Raw genomic sequence first — 23,079 nt, forward strand, 5'->3', positions numbered from 1 at the left:
TGTCCGTTGTATGGCTAGTAAAGATCTTCTCCCAGTCCGTGGGCTTTCTATTGATCTTGCTAGCTATGTCATTTGCCCTGCAGAAGCTCTGCAACCTTATACAATCCCATTTGTCCAGCCTTTCTTTGATTTGTTGTGTTTCCGGGTCTCTATTCAGAAAATTTTGGCCTGAGCCAAGGAGACCCAGGGTTTCTCCTATTCCATCCTGTAATGTTTTCAGAGTGTCTGCTTTGAGTTCAAGGTCTTTGATCCATTTGGAGTTGATTCTGGTGCAGGGTGATATATAAGGATCTAGCTTTAGTTTTCTACATGTAGTTAACCAGTTTTGCCAGCACCATTTACTGAAGAGGCTGTCTGTCTTCCATTCTATTGTTTTAGCTCCCTTATCGAAGATTAGATGGCTATAGGTCTGTAGGTTCATTTCTGGGTTTTCAATTCTATTCCATTGGTCCTTAGGTCTGTTCTTATGCCAATACCAAGCTGTTTTGATTACTATGGCTTTATAGTAGAGCTTGAAATTTGGTATTGATATTCCTCCAGCAGTGTTCTTTCCGTTGAGGAGCGTTTTTGCTATTCGGGGTCTTTTATTGTTCCATATGAATTTTTGGATTGCCTCTTCTATTTCCTTGAAGAATGAGGGTGGAATTTTGATAGGTATTGCGTTGAATTTGTAGATAGCCTTGGGAAGTATTGCCATTTTCACGATGTTAATCTTTCCAATCCAGGAGCATGGGAGGTTTTGCCATTTTTTAAGTTCTGTGTTGATTTCCTTTTTCAAGATTTTAAAGTTTTCATCATAGAGGTCCTTCACTTCTTTAGTTAAGTTAATTCCTAGGTATTTTATTTTTTGTGGGGCTATTACAAATGGAGTTGCTTTCCTAATTTCAGCCACACTTTTCTCATTGTTGGCATACAGAAAAGCCATTGATTTTTGGGGGTTAATTTTATAACCTGCTACTTTGCCAAAGTTTTGAATCAGCTTGAGTAATTTGGGAGTGGAGTCTATGGGATTCTTTAAATACAAGATCATGGGACGCAGATTCTATGTGAAGTGAAAAAAAAAACAGTATTGGAGAGAATTTCTCTAAGCCTAGTAAGAAACAAAAAAAAAAGTAAAATGTTCTCAATTTTCCAGAGTAAATTCTGAAGAAATACTTCAATTAGTCCCTTGCATAGATATAGTGAGGAAATGAGGTAGGATATTTACTAGGTTGTAAAAATTATTACACAAAATTTCATATTTATACTTTTAGGTCTGCCATTTTCTTCTCAAATTACAAATAGGTATCAGCTAACTATCTATAAAAGATAGATTTTTTCTGGATCAAATTATTCTTTATCCCAGAGTGTTCTTGTGAGATTGTTTGTTCCTATACAAAGAATGTTTGTGGATACCATCTCTACACAATTTAACTTGGTAAAATTGGATAAAACTTAAGACTCAACTATATGTGACTTAGAAGAAACTCAGTTTGCCTCTAGGAACCCACATAGACTGAAAGTGAAGGATGGAATCGTACTCTGTCTCAGAATCCTCTTTGGCTAGATGAAGTCTGGCCTGTTATTGGATAAAATCCCTAAGGACAAACACTAGAGCAGATCGGTGCTGTGATTTTCTCTAGATTATTTGGGAGAGAGACAATCAGGTGGCAGTCCTCTTCCACATTGTTATAGGCAGCAAACTGCATATCATGGATCTGTCTAGAGTGTCAAGGACATATGTACAGTATCATCTTCCCCTGTCACTGGGGTTTAGACATTCATAGTGGCGTCCTTTTGCCCACCGCTGAAGGCAGAATGCAGTTAATTAGTTTTCCTTCAAGGACAGAAAACACTTTAAGTCACTTTGCTCACCAGAGAGGCCCTTACCTTCCCTGTCTCCATCTCACAATGCTACATCCACCTGGACATTTGCATATTGTCCCAAGAGTGCTTTCCCTTCTAGGTGGGAGATAAAAAACTCAGCTCTGGCCTTGCATTGTCTGATCAGGACTCCACAGGTCACCTCTCAGAATGAGGTCCTTTGCTCAGTTTCTGGGGCTCCTAATACTCTGGATCCCTGGTAAGGGCAGAGGAAGAAGAATGGGATGGGAGGGTGAGACCTCATTGCCACTGCTTCCCATTTGTGTTCTGTGCATGGATTAGACCAACTAATCTCATCTTCTTGGATGGGACAAGTGAGATGATTTGTTGGAGAGGATGAGGAACGAGATCTTATTCTCTAGTTAAGCCATGAAAACTATTAGCACAAAGAAAATAATAAAAGGAAAAATCACAGAAAGTCAATCAATGCTTGCTCATAATCTTGAAATTCTCTCTCTCTCTCTCTCTCTCTCTCTCTGATCCAATAGAAATCTACAGGATCCAGTAGAAACATTGCGATTACTGAGTGCACTTTCCCTGTCTGTCAGCCCAGAAGAGCCAGTCTCCCTTCCTGTATGTTGATAGAAACACGTATTTGCATTGCTACCTGTAAAAGCCAGGCCAGTATCTCCACAACACTTGATCTATTTGGTTTCTAAGAAAGCAACTGGGGTCCCAGACAGGTTCAGTGGCAATGCATCAGGGATAGAATGTACACTGACAATCAGCAGAGTGGAGGCTGAGGATTTGGGGGTTTATAACTGTATGCAGGCTACACATGCTCCTCCCACAGTGATATATACTCTAAAGCAAAAACCCTCCTGATTGGCTTAGCCTAGCTTTTCTAATGCAATGCTTTTCTGAAGATCAGCATAATAGATTCTGTGAACCTGTGCTGTAGGGAAAGGGTGATAGACCAGGGAAGATAAGTTGTAAGTGAGGCCTTGGAAAAGTAAGATATTGAATCCAGTGTTGCTTTGGGTTTCAGAGACTGTCAGGACCAGCTTCTTTTTTTCTTTTTCTTTATTTTGTTAATAAGTTTTTTATTGTGAAAATACTGTACAGAGGGGTTACAATCACATGAGAAAGGTAATGAGTACATTTCTTATCAACCAACTTGCCTCCTCCTTTGTTTTTCCCCTCCCATCCTTTCCCTCCCATCTCCACAACTACACTCCCCCTTCCCCAGCCTAAATTGTAAAGTTCGTTTTTTGACATAGCATCTTGTACATCTCGTTGTTGCAATGGGTCAACTGTATCCCTGTTTAAACAATTTTTTTCCCTTTCCCTCCTCAAATTATAGCAACACCAAAAACAATGCAAACAGGGGTTATACGATGGGGGAGGGACATACAAATCAACAAAAAAAAAAATCACGTGGTACCTTATAAACATGTTAGAAGCTACAGCAAGAAAGAAAAAAACTCACTTGTGTCCTTATCTTGGGGTTCATTTTGCTTAACATCATCTTATCTGACCTTTTCTGCTTGTCTCAGACATATACCAGTTATTGCAAATAAGGGAAACCATGGGACCTATGTTTCTTTGGGCCTGGATTACGTCACTTATTGTAAAAATACTGTAAAGAGGGATTATAGTTACATGAGTAAGGTAATGAGTACATTTCCTATTGAGCATTGTTACCTCCTTCTTTGTTTTTCCCCAGCCATCCCTTCCCTTCCCACCTCCTGAACTCCTCCCTCCCCTTACCAAAGTTGTAAAGTTTATTTTCAACATAGTGTCTTGTACATCTCATTGTTACAGTGGGTCAATCTGTATCCTTGTTTCAGCATGTTGTTATTTCCCTTCCCCTCCGCAAATTAGAAAAATGTATATATAATTCAGGGCACTGGAATCAAATATAGTGAAAACAGGAGTTATACTGTGGGGGAAGAATATACAAAAGAAACAAAAAAAATCACATGGTACATTATAAAGACATTAAAAACATCAGCAAGAGAGATAAAACAACTTATGTCGCTATCTTATGGTTCATTTCGTTTAGTAACAGGTTATATGGTCATATGTACATAGTTTTTGACCTTTTCTGCTTGCCCTAGACATATACTAGTTATTGCAAATAAAGGAAAACATGGGACCTATGTTTTGTGGGGTCTGGCTTACTTTACTTAATATAATTTTTCCCCCAAGTCTTTCCATTTCCTAACAAATGGGGCAGTGTCATTCTTTCTGATGGAGGCATAGAATTTCATTGTGTATGCATGTATGTTTGTATGTATATATATATATAATATATATATTATATACATTTTCTGGATCCATTCATCTGCTAAGGGGCATCTAGGTTGGTTCCATATCTTAGCTATGGTAAATAGTGCTGCAATAAACATAGTGTGCTGGTAGCTTTATTATAGTCTTGTTTGTGATCGTTCGGGTAAAAATCCAAGAGTGGGATTGCTTGGTCCTAGGGGAGTTCTATGTGAAGTCTTTTGAGGAACCTCCATACTCCATACTGCTTTCCAAAGTGGTTGAACAATTTACATTCCCACCAACAATGCAGTAGGGTTCCCTTCTGGCCATATCCACTCCAGCATCTGTTGTTATTAGAGTTCTTGATTATATCCATTCTACCTGGGGTGAAGTGGAATCTCAATGTTGCTTTGATTTGCATTTCTTTTATGGCTAGAGAGGTGGAGCATGGCCATTCTTATTGCCTCTTTAGAGAAGTTTCTCTTTAAGCCGTTAGCCCACTTACTTATTGGGCAGTTGTTTCTTTGAGGATTTGTTGTTGGGGGATTTAATTTTTTGAGTTCGAAGTATATTTTAGATATGAGACCCTTGTCCATTGTATGGCTAGTGAAGATCTTCTCCCAATGTGTGGGCTTTCTATTGATCTTGCTAGCTATGTCCTTTGCTATGCAGAAGCTCTGTAGTTTCAGGCAATCCCATTTCTCTAACCTTCCTTTGATTTGCTGTGTTTCTGGCTGTTCTTATTTATTTATTTATTTATGTTTTGTCAGTCATGGGGCTTGAACTCTGGACCTGGGCTCTGTCCCTCAGCTCTTCAGCTCAAGGCAAGTGCTCTACCACTTGAGCCACAGTGCCACTTCTTGGCTCTTTATAGATAAAATTTTGGGTTGTGGTAAGAACCCTTAGAGTTTGTCGTATTCCTTCCTGTAATGTTTACAGGGTGTCTGCTTTGACTTCAAGGTTTTTGATCCATTTGGAGTTGATTCTGGTGCAGGGTGAAATATAAGGATCTAGTTTTATTTTTCTACAGGTGTTAAACCAATTTTGACAGCACCATTTACCGAAGAGGCTGTCTTTCTTCCATTCTATTATATTAGCTCCCTTATAGAAGATTAGGTGGCTATAGGTCTATGGGTTCATTTCTGGGTCTTCAGTTCTCTTCCAGTGGTCCTCAGTACCAAGCTGTTTTGATTACTATGGCTTTGTAGTAGAGTTTGAAGTTTGATACTGATATTCCTCCAGCACTGTTCTTTCTGTTAAGGATCGTGTTTGCTATTCAGGGTCTTTTATTGTTCCATATGAATTTTGGGATTGCTTGTTCTATTTCCTTGAAGAATGAGGTTGGGATATTGATAAGTATTGCATTGAATGTGTAGATAGCCTTTGGCAGTATTGCCATTTTCATGATGTTAATCCTTTCAATCCAGGAGCATGGGAGGTTTTTCCACTTCCCAAGTTCTGCTTTAATTTTCTTTTTCAGGTTTTTAAAGTTTTCATCTTAGAGGTCCTTCACTTCTTTAGTTAATTCCTCAGTATTTTATTTTTTGTGGGACTATTACAAAAGGAATTGCTTTCCTGATTTCAGCATCAATCTTCTCATTATTAGCATGCAGAAAACCCGGTGTTTTTTTTTTTTTTTGGTCTGGTCGTGGGGCCTGAACTCTGGGCCTGGGCGCTGTCCCTCAGCTCTTCAGCTCAAGGCTAGTGCTCTACCACTTGAGCCACAGTGCCACTTCCAGTTTTTTTTTCCTGCTTATGTGGTGCTGAGGAATCGAACCCAGGGCCTCATGCATGCAAGGCAAGTGCTCTACCACTGAGCCACCTTCCTAGCCCAAAGCCGGAGTTTTTTGAGGTTAATTTTTACCCTGGTACTTTGTCAAAGTTTTCAATTAGCTCAAGTAATTTGGGAGTGGAGTCCAGGGGTTACTTTACATACAAGATCATGTAATCTGCAAAGAGGGAGAGTTTTACTTAATCTTTCACTATTTTGATCCACTTTATGTTTGCATCTTGTCTTCTTACTCTTGCTAGGCATTCTAATACAAAATTGAAGAAAAGTGGCGAGAGCAGACATCCTTGTCTTGTTCCTGAATTTAGAGGAAACAGCTTTTGTTTTTTTGCCATTAAGTATAATGCGGGCTGTAAGTTTGTCATATACAGCCTTTATTATATTGAGGAATGTTCCATGGATTCCTAATTTTTCCAGAACCTTCATCATAAAGGGGTGTTGGATCTTGTCAAATGCTTTTTCTGCATCTATTGAGATAATCATGTGGTTCTTATCCTTGTTGATGTGATGAATTATATTAATTGATTTGCATATATTGAACCAGTTTTGCATTCCTGATATGAATCCTGCTTGTTCATGGTGTATGATTTTCTTGATGAGTTGTTGAAGTTTGATTGGCCCAAATTTTGTTGAGAAGTTTTGCATCGATGTTCATCAAAGAAATGGGTCTATAGTTCTCTTTCTTTGATGAGTTCCTGCCTGTTTTGGGGATGAGTGTTATGACATTTCATAGAAAGATTTTGGTAGTGAACTTTCATTTTCAATTTCACTTAAGAGTTGGAGGCGTATTGATGTGAGTTCTGCTTTGAAGGCCTAGTAGAGTTCAGCTATGAATCTATCTGGTCCTGGGCTTTACTTGGATAAGAGGTCTCTTATTGCTTTTTTAGTTTGATGGTTGATATGGGTCTGTTATGTTGGTTTGACTCATCTTGGTTTAGTTTGGGCATGTCAATATTTGCTAGAAATTCATCCATTTCTTCCAGATTTTCAAGCTTATTAGCATAAAGGTTTGTGAAGTATTCCCTTATAATGCTCTGAATCTTTGTTGTTTCTGTGGTGATGTTACCATTCCCATCTCCGAGTTTGTTTATATGGGTGTGTTCTTTTTCTGATAAGATTTGCTAAGGGTCTGTCAATTTTGTTAATTTTTTCAAAGAACCAACTCTTTGTTTTTGTTGATTCTAATTTTTTTGGAATCTAATTCATTTAATTCTGATTTAATTTTAATTATTTCTTCCTGTCTACTGGATTGGGGTTTAGCTTGTTGCTCTTTTTCAAGGAGCTTCAGGTGCCTCATTATATTCTTGGTTTCAGATCTCCAAATTTGTTGATGTAGGAACTCAGAGCTATAAACTTGAGTATTGCCTTTGCTATATTCCAGAGGGGCTGGTGATTTGTATGTTCATTTTTGTTAAATATCATGAACATTTGAATTTCCTTTCTAATCTCTTCCATGACCCACTGTTCGTTCAACAATGTGTTATTCAGCCTCCATGTATTGCAGGATTTTCTTTGGTGGGTTTTGGTGTTGAGTTCTAATTTTATTCCCTTGTGGTATGAGAGAATGCAGGGCATAATTTCAATGTTTACTCTGTTGTTTGGTGAATAGATATTTAGAATTGTTATATCCTCCTGAAGGTGGGATCCCTTTATTGGTATGTAGTGATCTTCTTTATCTCCTCACGCTAATTTTAACTTGAAATATATTTTATCTGATATTAGGATTGCAACTTCCACCTGTTTATGGGGGCTCTTTGCTTGGTCGATTTTATTTCAGCCTTTCACTTTCAGAATGTTTGTTTTTGTGTGGAAGCTGTGTCTCTTGACAATAGCAAATAGAAGGATCTTGTTTTTTGATCCAACTAGACAGTGTTTTTCACTTAGTTGTAGAGCTAAGTCCATTAATATTGAGAATTAGGACTGAGTGGTTTTTGGGAGTTCCTGCTATGTTATCCACTTTCTTTGGAGCTGTGCCAACTGGTTTCTTCTTATGAGTCTGAGATTCTCTCTTTGGGGTCTCTTTCTTTGTCTTTTTTAAAAAATGTTTTTATTGTGAAAATACTGTATAGATGGGTTACAAGTACATCAGCAAGGTAATGAGTACATTTCTTAGCAAGCATTGTTGTCTCCTCCTTTGTTTTTCCCCTACCATCCCTTCCTTCCCATCTTCACAACTACACTCTCCCCCTCCCCCCACCTAAATTGTAAAGTTTGTTTTTTGACATAGCATCTAGTATATCTCATTGTTGCAATGGGTCAAACTGTATCCCTATTTAAACAATTTGTTTTTTCCCTTCCCCCCCCCCCCCAAATTATAGCAACATCAAATACAGTGGAAACAGAGGTTATACCATGCAGCAGGGACATACAAAGTAACAAAAGAAATCACATGGTGCTTTCTAAATACATTAGAAACAATAAGAAGAAAGAAATCTGTCTTTGTCTTTATTGTGCTCTTGTTGGTTTTCTATGTGTAGGGCATCTTTAAGTATCTTTTGTAGGGCTGGTTTGGTGAAGATATATTGTTTTAATTTTTTTTTTTTTTGCTGTGAAAGGTTTTTATTTGTCCTTCTGTTGTGAAGGAGAGTTTAGCTGGGTACACTATTCTTGGTTGATAGTTGTTTGTCTTTAGGGTGTGGCATACACCATTCCAGGCTTTTCTTGCTTTAATTGTCTCTGCTGAGAAATCTGAAGTTATTCTGATTGTTTTCCTTTTATAGGTGATTGATCTTTTCTTCCTGACAGCTTTAAGGATCCCTTCCTTGATCTCATTTGATTTTGTGAGGATTACAATGTGTCCACAGGATATCCTGTTCTGGTCTGGTGCATTTGTGGTTCTACAGGATTCTTGTATGTGAATGAGCCTGTCTTTTTGCACGTTTGGGAAGTTCTCTGCTAGGATCTTGTTAAAAAATTTCCTAGCCCTTTAACTTCTTTCTCTAGGCCCTCCTCTACACCCAGTAGCTTTAAATTAGGCCTTCTGATGGTATCTTCTAAATATAGAATAGATCTATCATATTTCTTGGATTTGTCTTGAATACTTGTATATTCTTTCTCTATGTCTAGGCTCTCTTCAATCCCAGAGATTCGATCTTCTGCATGGTCTAATCTACTGTCAACACTTTCTACTTTGTTTTTTATTTCCTTTCCTTCTAATTGATTAGATTTGATGGCTTCAAATTCTTTATTGGAGCTTTGTTTTAGCTCTTGTATGGACTTCTTTACCTCCTTAATTTGGTTTTCAGTGTTCATTCTCCAATCCCTTATTTGATTGGTTATAGTTTCATTGGACTCCCTTTCCTTCTGTTGGACTCCATTCAGCTTTCCCTTTGTGGCCTTCCTGGATTCCTCCAGCTGTCTGTTCATGGATTCCATGAATGTCTCTATTAATCTTTGTTTGTTCTCATCCCATTCATGCAATTCCTGTGCCATCCCTCATGCTCACGAAATTCCTGTTAATGTTTGGAGGACCAGCTTCTGAAAAGTCAAACATCTAGGTTTCAAAATCACTAATGGCTTATTGTGAAAGACAAAGACATCTATATGCTAAATGCCTTTTTATATTCATGGGACATAAATTAGTGGAGCAAGCCCTAGGCAATAAGATTTCAGAGTGTCTGAGAAAAATACATGTACCAAGTTTATTTAAGCAACTAATAATAGCATAAGATAGAAATAAACAGATAGAGGCAGTCAAGGTCACTAGACAAATTTAGCTCATCTATGTCTACACAAGACATGAAATCAAGCTCTTGAAGGTTCAGGATGAAGAGGACCTCCTCATATTAACAGGGAAAATAAATACTACAGGAGAGTTAGTTTGACACACTCAATTTCTTTGAAGAAACCTATAAGCAGTAAGAATGACATAAGATTTTTACAATACAGAAAGAAAAGAGAACTTAAAAATAGGGAAATTTCACCCACAAAGCTTTTTTTTTTTTTTTTTACAAATGGGAGATCAATATTTTCCTAGACATAGAGAAGCAGAGAGACTATATCTCCACCAATCCCATCTTTTGTGAAATGTTCCAGGACGATTTCAAGTTGAATTCATCTGAATGAAAGAGCTGTTAATTATTAAGGAAAAATATGAAAAACATAAAAGTTAATAGTAAGTATATTTATTGAAACATATTTCAACTGTTCTAATATTGTAAGCATGATGGATAAACCATTCATAATTCACTGTGAAGATGTAAAAATTTCTAACAACTGCTTTTGTGTTATTTGATAATGTAGACAGATGTAAAAGAAATATTAAAAATCCAAAGATGAATTGAAATTGAATTTAAGTGGGAAGTTTCCTTAAGATTACACTTTTTCTTGTTCAACATATAAGCCAAAATGTAAGCCAGGAATCAAAGCACATGTTAATCATCTTTGCTAACAAGGAAGACTATGAGACAGGGAAAATGAAAGAAGGGACCTGCAACAAATGGAAATTCAAGTTTCCTAACACTTGTAGTAAGACCTTTCCTATCAATCAGTTCCTTATGTATTAATAACTGGATTAACATCTCCCATTTAGAGACATGGAATGACTAATGGGATAAAAACTATACTCAATTATATGTGACTTACAAGAAACTCACTTCACCTCCATAAACACACAGATACTGAACAGAAGGAGAAGTAATCATGTATTCTCATATTCTATACTCCAGGACACCAAAAGGAAGGATAAAAAGCCAAACCAATATCAGAAAAAGTAGATTTTAAGTAAAAAACAGTAAACCATATAAGGATGTTCATTATACAATGATGAACTCAGTAAAGAAAAGTGACAATTCTAAGTCTGTAAGTACCCTATATTAGAGTGCTCAAATATATATAGCACTCAGTGGACATAAGGAACTAGACAGCCTCCAATATAATCATAGCCACATTTTCATCAACGAACACATCATCCAGACAGAAAATCAGCAAAGAATGCTGAGTGAAATAACAAATAAAACTCACAGATATCCACAGAACATTGCTTCACACGCTGAAGAATGCATGGTTTTCATCAACACATGAAACACTGTCTAGGATAGATCACACTCTATGGCCAAAATAACTTTCAAGAAATACTAAAAACTTAGCTTCATACAAGAAAACCTTTGGAAAGTAAACAAAATAAATAAAAATTAGCTTAATTTTTAAACATCAGTGGAAATAATTCACAGGAAATTAAAAAAATATTGAAATAGATGAAAATGAACAATAACCTCAATATATGGCTCAAGTGTTAGTATATCACTTGCTTAGGCAGCACAAGCTTCAGTGTTGTGAGGATAAAAGAAGAAATGAGTACAGAAGAGGCAATAAATCTGAAACTGTAAAGACAGGGTTTTTTTTTTTTGCAAAAATAAAAGCAAAGTTGGTAACAAAAAATTGCCATACATCACTTAACCCTTGTTTATATGGCAGCCTGGTCTCTGAGACATACTGGCACACTGGCATTGAGACCCTGTGTGTAGACCCTCCTTCTCTGCTGTACAGACAAGAGGTCTTTATGTGTATGGTTCCCATCTGAGGGCTCAGGGACTGGATGACTGTGACAATAACAGTAGGGTGACTGGATCTCCATCCTTATATCCACTCATTCTTCTCTTCCCCCTGCAACTCAGAGCTGTTCCCAACTCAGAGCTGCTCTCAAACACAGCTATGAGGAACTGTTTCTAGATGTCTTGTTTGTCCTTTGCACCATGATTGCCTATTTATCATAAGCCAGTTACAGTTTTAAGACTCTACCCATCAACTGGGTGAAAATAGTAAGTATGATTTTATTTTGTAGTAGTATGAATCGGCTTCCATAGTCCAAGATTCAGGTTGCTGATATGGTGGTAATAGATTAGATATTGGAGGCTTCCAAATCAAATACCACATGTGATTTATTTAGGGGAATAGTTCTGAAGAACTTTGACTTGTCAATGACTTATGGGTGAGTGAGTTTGATTTTTATTTTTTGCAACTGATGCAGCTGCTTAGACTTATAATAGTAAGTGCATGTGAGTACCCTGCTACTCTGTTCCCAGATGTGACATTCTGTACTAGGGTAGACAGTGTCTCCACATCTGAACTCCATGTGGGGATCCCTTTGTACTGTACTTGGGGTTCACTACCGGTGACAGTTTTCCTTATTGTCCCATGCTAAGAATGTCCTTTGCATGCTGTGTGTGTTCAACACTGTGTACATCCCTCACCACAATACTTTTGATCATTTCTGAACTTTTTAAAAGCCCTAAACCCAGTTATTAAATCTTTTACACTTAGGAATGTGAAGAGATGGGTGATATAGGAATATCCATGATTAGGAAGCAGAGTAGACTGAAGTGAATTTGAGCCTTTAGTTTGGAGAATACCTCTGTTTCTGACTGGGAACAATTTGAGTTAAGATGGTTGGAGACATGAATGTCATCCAAAAGAATTCCAGCTCAGAAATGCTCAAGGGTTACAAAGCTACAAGGTAACCAAGTCCTTTTCAGCATATGGAGAGCCAACATATAATATGAACTCTCCTAAATACTGTTAGCAGGAAAGTGCATTAAGAAGTGAAGGACAGCGATCACTTACCTGCAGTTAATAGCAGATCCAGTGGCTAGACCATACATTGCAGACCATGGCACTTTGTTGCACACACTATATATTTGTATTATTTTACTTTAAATAAAAATATCTATCTATCTATCTATCTATCTATCTATCTATCTATCTATCTATCTATCTATCTATCTATCTATCCACCTACCTACCCACCCACCCACCCACCCACCTACCTACCTACCTACCTATTATCGTTTTCCCTCTTTCCTTCTGACATAAATCTTATATCTTGTTCAATATTTAGGCATTATATTCATTAACAATTAACAATGAACAAATAAAAGGAGTCAAGGAAACAGATTCAAGGAATCTGTTCAAAATAATTAATTCTACTTTCTGGAACTATCTTTCCTTGATTGAAAACTAAAATGAAAAAATATATCCTTAACCAGGTGGAGATCAAAATTCACTCTATTCATAAGAAAAAAAAAGAGTTATTCTGTTCTCTGGGCCACAGAGAGAAACACTATTTTTCAGGCCAAGTTGTACTGCCTTGGTTTAGCCTGTGGCACATGAGGTCTGTGCTGACATAACAAAATCTTAAATGCTTGCAGCTGTGCTCAGCGATTGCAGCCTCTGCTGATTTGCAATTTCTGTTGATTTGCATTTGCCCAAAGCACAGCCCACTTCTCACAAAACTTAATAGCTGCTCATAGACTGTGCAGGAGTCAGTCACAGTCAGCACACAGCATGGACATCAGAGCCCCTGCTCAGCTCCTGGGGTTCCTGCTGCTCTTGCTCCCAGGTAAGGAAGGACAATGCTGAGCATATTTACTTAGTTCATTGTTCAATGCTTCTTTGGGGAAGTCTTCTAATAAATGGATAATTATTGTTTTTATGTTTCCAATGTTAGGTGCCAGATGTGACATCCAGATGACCCAGTCTCCATCACTATCTGCATCTCTAGGAGACAGAGTCACCATCACTTGCAGGGCAAGTCAGGGCATTAGCAACTATTTACATTGGTATCAACAGAAACCAGGGAAAGCCCTTCAGTTCCTCATCTATAGAGCAACAACTTTGCAACCTGGAGTTCCATCCAGGTTCAGTGGCAGTGGATCTGGGACAGAGTTTACTCTCACCATCAGCAGCCTGCAGCCTGAAGATGTTGCCACTTATTACTGTCAACAAGGTTACAGTGATCCTCCCACAGTGATACAAGCCATAACAAAAACCTCCAAGGGAAGCAGAAGTGAGAGGCTGGGCTGCCCCAGCTACTTCTCTGGGGGCATCCATTTGTGGAGAGTGCTTCTCAGCTGCTGCCAGATACTGAAGGCCGCTGAGATGTTTTGGTAGAAGGGACAAGGAACCCCCTCTACATCCCAGGTTTATCTTCATGCTCAGCACCAGTAGGATACACATGACAATGCCTCTCCTGTCTTATAAAGGACATAGGTGGGTACTCACAAGGAATCTGGGATATAGTATCCAGTTTGGCTTTACTGTATGTACACTAAAAAAGAGTCCCAAATATTAAAATAATTAATTTCTTTAGAGCCTTTTGATTTTGGCGCAATGTTATACATGCAGATGAATAGAGTACAATTGAGATTCCTAATCCACCTTCTGACATTTAAGGTAGATTGATTTTTGTTATGGCAAAAAGACAAGGTTTTACAAACAATTAGATTCAAAACAAGTATTTTCTACATGCAAATTGCTGAAGTTGGATAACTGCCAAAACACTATGTGTGAAAATGACCACAAATTATTACAAAGACCCAAGTGTAAAAGTTAATTTTTTTGGTCAGTCATGGGGCTTGAACTCAGGGCCTGGGCCCTGTCCCTGAGCCTCTTTGGGTTCAAGGCTAGCACTCTATCACTTGAGCCAAAGCACTGCTTCTGTTTTTTGAGTAATTGGAGATGGAGTCTCACAGGGACTTTTCTGCCCAGGCTGGCTTTGAACTGCAATCCTCAGATCTCAGCCTCCTGAATAGCTAGGGTTATAGGTGTGAGCCACTCCCAACTTAAAAGTTAAAAATTTAAAAAAAAATTATTACCAAGAAATACAAGTGTAAAATTGTGAATTTGTATTAGTAACTTTTTCATAGTTGTAGCACAGGCTTTTGAGTAGCTAGGATAACAGGAAGAGCCACTGAAGCTTGGCTTGTGACATCATATTTTAAGACAAAGTACACAGATTTGTAAATGGAGTTGAAGACAAATTGTTATTGAAGCATGAAAACTGAACACTGAAAGCCTGCAACTAAACACTGAAGCCTGGAAACCAAAAGAAATAAGAGAGAAATGAGACTTCATAAAATTGCAACTCGTATCCTAATGTGTAGTTGGTAAAAAGTTGAAAACATATTTGAAAATTAATGGATTATTTTCTCAAATGAATAAATAATAGTGAATCAGTGAACAACACAAATACATTCAGGTGTAACAGAAAGATTGATAACTTCACAAATGACCAAGAAAATGCTGAGATACAAGAGAAAAGAAAATAAAATCTCTAAGACAGTAATCCCACTATAAATCAGAGGAAAAGTGAGGAAAACACTGATTGGCTTTCCTCATGAACACTGAAGATGAATGGCAGAGGGAGGACATAGTTAGCTCTGAGTGGATAGAAGGGAAACCACAAACTCTATATTCTCTGATATGTCTGTTTCGTGCTGTTCCTGGGCCTTGAACTCGGAACCTGATGTTACTACCCAAGCTACCCCTTCAATTACAGATTTTTCATGGTTAATTAGAGATAAGAGTCTCATGGACTTTTCTTCCCTTGTTGGCTTTGAACTATGATCCTCAATTCTTAGGCTATTCAGTAGCTAGGATTATAGGAATGAACCACAAGAGTCTGGCTTATGAGAACCTGTTTTAAAAGGCAAGACAAAGTATATAGATTGCCTTTGTAAATGGAGTTTAAGATACATTATTATTTGCAGAGAAATAGAAGAAACCAGAGCATATTTTACAAGAAATGTATTCACTGCCTTATATGTGTAACTGTAACCCCTCTGTATATCACCTTGACAATAACATTTAAATTTAAAAAATAATATCTCTGGGGTTGGGAAGGTGGCTCAGTGATAGAGTGCTTGCCTTACATGCATGAAGCTGTGGGTTCCATTCCTCAGCACCACATAAGCAGAAAAATCCAGAAGTGGTGCTGTGCCTCAAGTGTTAGAGTGCTAACCTTGAGCTGAAGAGCTGAGGCATAGTGCCCAGGCCCAGAGTTCAGGCCCCACAACCAACAAAACATACATACACACACACACACACACACACACACACACACACACACACACATACACACACACACACACACACAAACTCTGATGTTCATGTTGTATGTTTACCTTTATCACAACCACAAAAGCCCAATCTAAATTCTTATTAATATATTGAAAGGATATAAGAATGGCAAAATATTATGTGAACACTCATCTTTATGAATGATTAGTATAGAATGTAATCTTGGAAAAGCAACTAGGAAGCAGCCAAGGAAAGAAGGGATTATGAAGGCACATCCCTCTCTAAGGAACATTCATTAGTTTACTCTTACTTTTCTTGAATCCCAAATGACATTTTATGTTACTTTCCACAGGAGAGGCCTCACCGCCTAGTGTGTGTCTTTGCACTTCACATGCCAATTTGACTCACACCACTGCACCCACCAGGACATTTGCATATTGCTCTCTAGGGAGAAGCTTCCCTGCAAGTTCAACGTAAAAGCTCAGCTCTAAGCTTGCCTGGACTGAATTGAACTCCTCAGTTTATCTTCTCAAAATGAGATGCCCTGCTCAACTCTTGGGTCTGCTAATGCTCCTGGTACATGGCAAGGACAGAGGAAGATAAAGAAGGGGAAAGTGATTTTTGAGGTTCTCCTATTTCCTGTGTGTGTCTTGTCTATGTGTGAGATCTGCTGTCTCTTATCTGACTGGCGAATGTGTTAAGTTGGAGAGGGTCAGAAAGATCCTAGAGGGAGTCAAGATTCGCTGTGGTGAAGACTGACTCAGAGAAGAGAAGGAGCCTGGATGAAGATAGTTCTCAAATCCTTCATATAGTTATATCTCTTGGATTCTTCTTAAATTTAGATGTGTAAGGGATATAAAAAAACTCCATATCAGTGTCAAGATGGGTATAGATCAAAGTCAGAAAATATGGTCAACATTCCTGGGCTTATGGTTGAATATCTCTAGCCATTTATAATAAAAAATAACTGAGGCAGCCAGGTACTGGTGGCTCATGTTTGTATCCTAGCTACTCAGGAGGCTGAGGTCTGAGAATCATGGTTCAAACCCAACTGGAGCAAGAAAGTCTGTGAGACTCTGATTGCCAGTTAACTATCAGTAAACCAGAAATGGTTCTATAACTCAAAGTTGTAGAGTGCTAGCCTTGAGCATAAAAGCTCAGGAACAGTGCCCAGGCCCTGAGTTCAAGTCCCTATGACCCAAACAAAAAACAAACAAACAAACAAAACAAAACAAAAGAATTAAAAGAAACTGATGTAAATAAATGAAGCACCAGACTAATGATGGCTCTCCAAGTTTGTAAGTTTGCACTTCTCTCTCATTATTATAGGATTGAGTGTTGATGTCATGATGATTCAGACTCCACTCTCTCTGCTTATCTCTCTTGGAGAGCCAGCCTCCATCTCCTGCAGGTCTAGTCAGAGCCCTCTGCATAGTGATGGATATTCCTATTTATACTGGTTCTTCTAGAAACCAGGCCAGTCCCCACAATCCTTGATCTATTTGGTTTCCAACTGATTTTCTGGGGTTACAGATAGGTTCCTTGGCAGTGGGTCAGAGACAGATTTCACACTGATCATGAGCAGAGTGCAGGCTGAGGATGCGGGAGTTTACTACTGCATGTAAACTATAGAACATCTTCCCACAGTGTTACAGCTTGGAATGTAAGCTGCTTTGAGTGTGGTGGCCCAGCTGTGCCACATGGTTCTTCCTTGGGGAGCAGCACAACAGATTCCTTGCAAGTGTGAGGAAGGAGAGGAAGAATGCTGGAGAGTAGTTTGCTGATGAGGGGTGTGACCATGAGTGCCATGTGATTACCTATAGCTCAGACAACCATGGTCCTGTCACAGAACCAGTGTCTTCTAATGACTGAGTGTGCAAGAAGGCTGGTGATTCTTATGAAATCACCAGATTTGGGGTGACCTTTGCTTCCCATGATTATACAGAACATTCTTAATGCACATCTGACTGATGAGCATGGATCACTGTTGGCTCTGCTCCATGTTGGGAAATCCCTAATGGATCTCTGGTTATCATGTCACTGCATGCAACATATCCCTAAACCCAGGTGATCATTTGTGATATCTACCCATTGAATCAGAACACTGTTCTGAAGTTCTTCTTGGCTGTGATGAGGGGAGGGAGACTCAGAGAGACAGATCCTCAGGTTGCTTTGCACAGAAAATTCACTGAACATTGGTGACTACAAACAATGCATTGCTCTCCTGTGAATCTTGCAGAGGTGCGTGTTCTATCTGAGATCAGGCCCTGCCCCTCCCTCACTCATTGTTCACAAAACACACTCCAGGTCTCTTTCTGTACTCATGTCATTGACAGCCATCACACCCCCATCAGAACCCACTAATGAAGCCAGCGGTGGCTACCATCTCTGTATGTCCTTGATGATCTGATACCTGCAGTCAGCACCATCTTACAGCCTTATGTTAGGACACAATCAATTTACATATATCATTGTGTACATTTTTCCAAGTATATTGAAAAAATTTGCTCTGTATTTTCTAGTTTGTGCTTCTTATTTTTAAATATGTCTTAAGAATTTCAAGAAGATATCAGCTATCTATCAGCTATAACAACTCAAACAAGTCATAGGACCCTGTTTATAATTATCAATATAGAAAAGTCTAATTGAAGGCAAAGAAACAGGATTTTTTTTTTTACTAATTTTCTACTGCCAACTGCCCTCAGATAATCAGTGGAGAATGATGTGCCTACTGAATTCTTAGTGGAAATTGAAATAGTAAATTTGGAATGTAGGAAACTTTAATTATATCATATAAAATATGTCAAGAATTGGATTTTAAGATGTGCCAACAATAGGTAAAAGTAAGCTGTGGCTCAAAGTGTAGAGCACTAGCCTTGAGAAGAAGAGCTCAGGGACAGCACCCAGACCCTTAGTTCAAGCACCATGACTGACCAAAAAAAAGGACTAGTCAGAAAGAAGTGGAATTTGACATTAGGACATCCTGATTTCAATGCTATTTAATATCAGCTGGTCCTTACATCAGTAAAACACTAGGGGTCACTCAAGTCATATGTGTGCAACTTCCAGACTAAAATTTTCTCACTGTTTATTAAAAGTTCACTTACACTAAAAGCACCTGTGGCTCCTACTTCCAATTTTAGATAATTGAGAGGTTGAGAATATGTGATTCAAGGCCATCCTGGGCAAAAAAGTTCATAAGACCCCGTCTGAGCTTATAGAACTGGATAACGTGATGTGTACCTGTTATCATAAGTTATGTAAAAGGTTGAGATTTGGAGGATTGCATTTCCAAATTTTATTGTTTTAATCTCACATTCACTTTTTGCTGCTGCCTTACCAGGATTTCTAGATCTGGTCTCCAGCTGCTTCTTTTCTTCAAAGAAGAGATAGGTCTTAGACACTCTGAATAAAATGTATAGTCCTCCTCACTTGCTAGTTATGAAGCACAAGAGAGAACTGGTTCACAGAGAAAAATTCTGCCTTTATGTTGTATTCAGATGAGAGAACAGTGTTAAGAAATTAGATACATACATCATGTCTGCTTAGGGGATATCAGAGTACAAACTAAGTAACCATTTAGGAAACAGGCAGGTTCAATTCCAAGTGCCCTGGGGTTCAAAAATATACTCCAGCCATGCAGAAGTCGGAGTGATGCCTTGGGTTTGGTGACATCACTTATACTCTAAGGAAACTCTCCTCTTCGATCAGAAAGAACATCCATTTCAGCCTGGGAGAGGAATCTGGTTTTCTTGTGTGAATTGGTCTCTCCCCAAACAGTGTGGGATAGGGCTGTATGTGATGACAGAGTCTACGGTATAGTGTGCAAGAACCTGCCGTCCTATCATGCTCCTCAACTCACTATAATCTATCTCTAAGGGATGACAAAGAATTCCATCAACAAGTTGCTGTCCAAGTCACAGGAGTCACAGCAGCTAGACAGTGTCATGGCCCTCAAATAATAGCACTTGGCAACACAAGAGAAACTACAAGGCAGTGCACCTGCCTCAGTCTTTCCTAAATGATGGCCAAATCAGAGACACCCAGGGACACTTTAATTTCACAAAAAATCAGCAGGATTATGAATTTCAAGCATGTCAGAGGCTACATAGTGAAAACAGGATTTTTATTTCTTATTATTTTTATTTTTAAATTTTCTCCACTCTACAAGGGAGCTTCATTGCTAGGTTGTTCCTTTACAACATGATCCCAGCTTCTTGCATGTTAATTGGTATTTCATCATGATGCTTGAGCTCTCCAGACTCCTTGGTGGGTAGGAATATATAGTCATGAGACACTGATGCCTGACAAAACTTTTCATGATTATATTTTAAATGTAAGAACTCATGACAGAATTTGTACTGCTTCTTTATTTTGCCTCTGTCCAAGTTTCCATATTGGATAATTACAGAAGCAATGTTTGAGGATCCCATAAAGAATTTTCACCGTCTTAGTGGACAAAGTTGCAGACAGATTTGAATGCTGGAAGGGGAAATTAATGTGTCTGTGTAGCTCTGACCTACCATCCTGTTCTTCATCAGATTGTGATGAAGGTCAAGTGAAATTTCAGCCGATTGCACGAGACAAGTAAACAGTGGATCTACCTCTTGCGGTTGTAATCTATGGAATCTATATTTGAACTATGGACTCCTTGCTGTGGCTGCTCCACAGACAGACCAGGTAAGACTAACTAAGGTTCTTATGGATGGCTTCATACTCTGACAGGAACAGATCCTGTAGGAATATAAATAATAGTTATGGAGAGAATGGATGTAAACACAATATGGCTCCTTCTTTCTCATTGTACACAGAAAAATGTAAATTTGTGATTAATCTGATGCATAGTTACCAGGAAGAAGATAAAATACTACATTTACTAATTATATTGTAAAAATAAGTCCATGGAATTTTATATTCACATTTAAAAACTTTTTATTGTGAAAATATCATACAGAGGGGTTACAATTACATTAGCAAGGTAATGAGTATATTTCTTTTTTTGGGGGGGGGTCCAGTCATGGGGCCTGAACTCTGGGCCTGGGCACTGTCCCTCAGCTCTTCAGCTCAAGGCTAGAGCTCTACCACTTGAGCCACAGCGCCACTTCCAGCTTTTTTCTTTTTGCTTATGTGGTGCTGAGGAATTGAACCCAGGGCCTCAGGCATGCAAAGCAAGCACTGTACCACTGAGCCACCTTCCCAGCCCATGAGTATATTTCTTTTTTTTTGTCAGATGGTGTTTTATTTACTAATATAAAATAAGTTCTCCTGGAAGGAGACATTCTAAACAAATGAGGGTATATGAAGCAAATTTCCCAGCATCAAAGATGATTCCCATGGTCCAAGGAAGATATAAAGGCTGCTGTTTGGTAATGAACTTTAACTGGAATTTTTTTCATCATGGGTGTGAATTTCTTTCATTTTGAGAGATAGTATAAGATAGACTAGAGATAGAGATAGAGAGAGAGAATAAGCTCACTTGCTTCTATAACTGAAGGTTGGTTGGGTATACCTGAGAAAGAATAATGGATAGTTGAAATAAGCCTTTGGCTACCTAAAGGTACCTGCTAACCATCTTAGTGTCCTCTGCCAGAATAAATATTCTGATTATCTTATGTAGCGACCGCTTCGACCCACAAGGATGACGCGACAACAGGTTCTTCTTTCAGGCGGTTTATTCAGGACCTTTTACAACATCTTCTCTCATGCTTCTTCAGCTCGCTTCTTCCTGCTTCTCTATCCCTCCGCCCCCGCGCTCCGGTTATAAGCCTCCTGGATGGCCAATCCCGAAGTGCCACGTGGCATATACCGATAGGGCTGCAAACACGGAAGCAAACTAGGAGCCAAGTCATAGCCATATAAGGAGTTGTTTTTTACAGAGAGCACTCGTCACTGGGAAGACGGAAGGCGGGAGCCAGCGCCATCTTTGGTCGCAGCCCGGCCAGCTACAATGTTGCTTTTGTGGCCGTGCCTTACGGCCGCGCGCCGTCTTTGGGCGCGGCTCCCGCAGCTCTCCACAGCCTTAATCATTATTTTGTTGGAGACATTTTTATGAAAAATTAAATCCAACATTATCACTCAGATGCAGAACAGTTCTACCTCCCTGTATCCTACCAATGGTGGGCGGGTGCCTACCCGTCCCTTCTTTGAGAACATCGGCTCCATCCTATGGTGGATGGGCCTCGGGGCCTATGAGTAAATTTCTTATCAAGCATTGTTGCCTCCTCCTTTGTTTCTCCTTCCCATCCCTTCCCATCTCCCTTCCCCTGCCCTATATTCATATTTTTAAGATTTAAAAATATCCACTGTCCACTTTCATTAAAAATGTGTGATAACACAAAAAGGGCACACTAACGCTACCAGCACAAAGCATGTTCATTGCAGCATTATTTACCATAGCCAAGGTTTGGAATAAACCCAGATGCCCCTCAGTAGACAAACCGATCAAGAAAATGTGGTGTCTATGTATACATAACAGAATTCTACTTATTCATGAGAAAAAAATGATATTGTATAATACACAAGGACATAGAAAGACTTGGAAAATTAGAATGCCTACCTAGAGCAATAAGAATGCAAACAAAAGGGATCCAAATAGGGAAAGATGAAATAAAACTCTCCCTCTTTGCAAACGAACTGATCCTATATTTAAAGAACGCCATAGACTCCATGCCCAAGTTACTTGTGCTGATCCAAAACTTTGGCAAAGTAGCAGGGTATTAAATTAATCCTCAAAAATCAATGGCTTTTCTATATGCCAATAATGAGAAGACTGAGGGTGAAATCAGGAAAGCAACTCCTTTTGTAATAGCCCTCCCTCCAAAAGATACCTAGGAATTAACCAAAGAAATGAAGGACCTCTATGATGAAAACTTCAAAAACCTGAAAAAGGAAATTAAAGCCAACCTAAAGAAGTACAAATTCTCCCATGCTCCTGGATTGGAAGGATTGACATCATGAAAATGGTGATAGTGCCAAAGGCTATCTACAAATTCAATGCAATACACATCAATATCCCAACTTCATTCTTTAATGAAATACAGGAAGCAATCCAAAAGATCATATGGAATAATAAAAAACCCCAAATAGCAAAAGTAATCCTTAGCAGAAAGAACAGTGCTGGAGGAATATCAATACCAACTTCAAACTCTATTACAAAGCTATTGCAATCAAAACAGCTTGGTACCAGCATAAGAACAGACCTGAGGACCAATGGAATAGAACTGAAGATACAGAAATGAACCCACAGACACGTGTGTGTGTGTGTGTGTGGAAAAAATCATGTTTAGTGAAGTAACTAGACACAAAGAAATATAGGTCCCATGGTTTCCCTTATTTGTAAAAATTAATATACATCTAGGATAATCTTAGCAGATGAGCAGAATAGCTCAATAGCTATGAACATATGACCATAGAAGGTAAGG

At 38.7% G+C, this 23,079-nt stretch overlaps 1 gene segment (V, D, J or C); it reads left to right on the top strand.

Moving 5' to 3' along the window:
• Positions 1-13,122: 13,122 nt before the first annotated feature.
• Positions 13,123-13,750, top strand: LOC122121232. The segment is given in 2 exon segments: positions 13,123-13,199; positions 13,308-13,750. Coding segments are annotated over 2 exon segments (498 nt in total).
• The last annotated feature ends 9,329 nt before the right edge of the window (positions 13,751-23,079 follow it).

Source organism: Dipodomys spectabilis, unplaced genomic scaffold (assembly GCF_019054845.1).
Source record: "Dipodomys spectabilis isolate Male_0828 unplaced genomic scaffold, ASM1905484v1 ptg000187l, whole genome shotgun sequence".
NCBI classification, from domain to species: Eukaryota; Metazoa; Chordata; class Mammalia; order Rodentia; family Heteromyidae; genus Dipodomys; species Dipodomys spectabilis.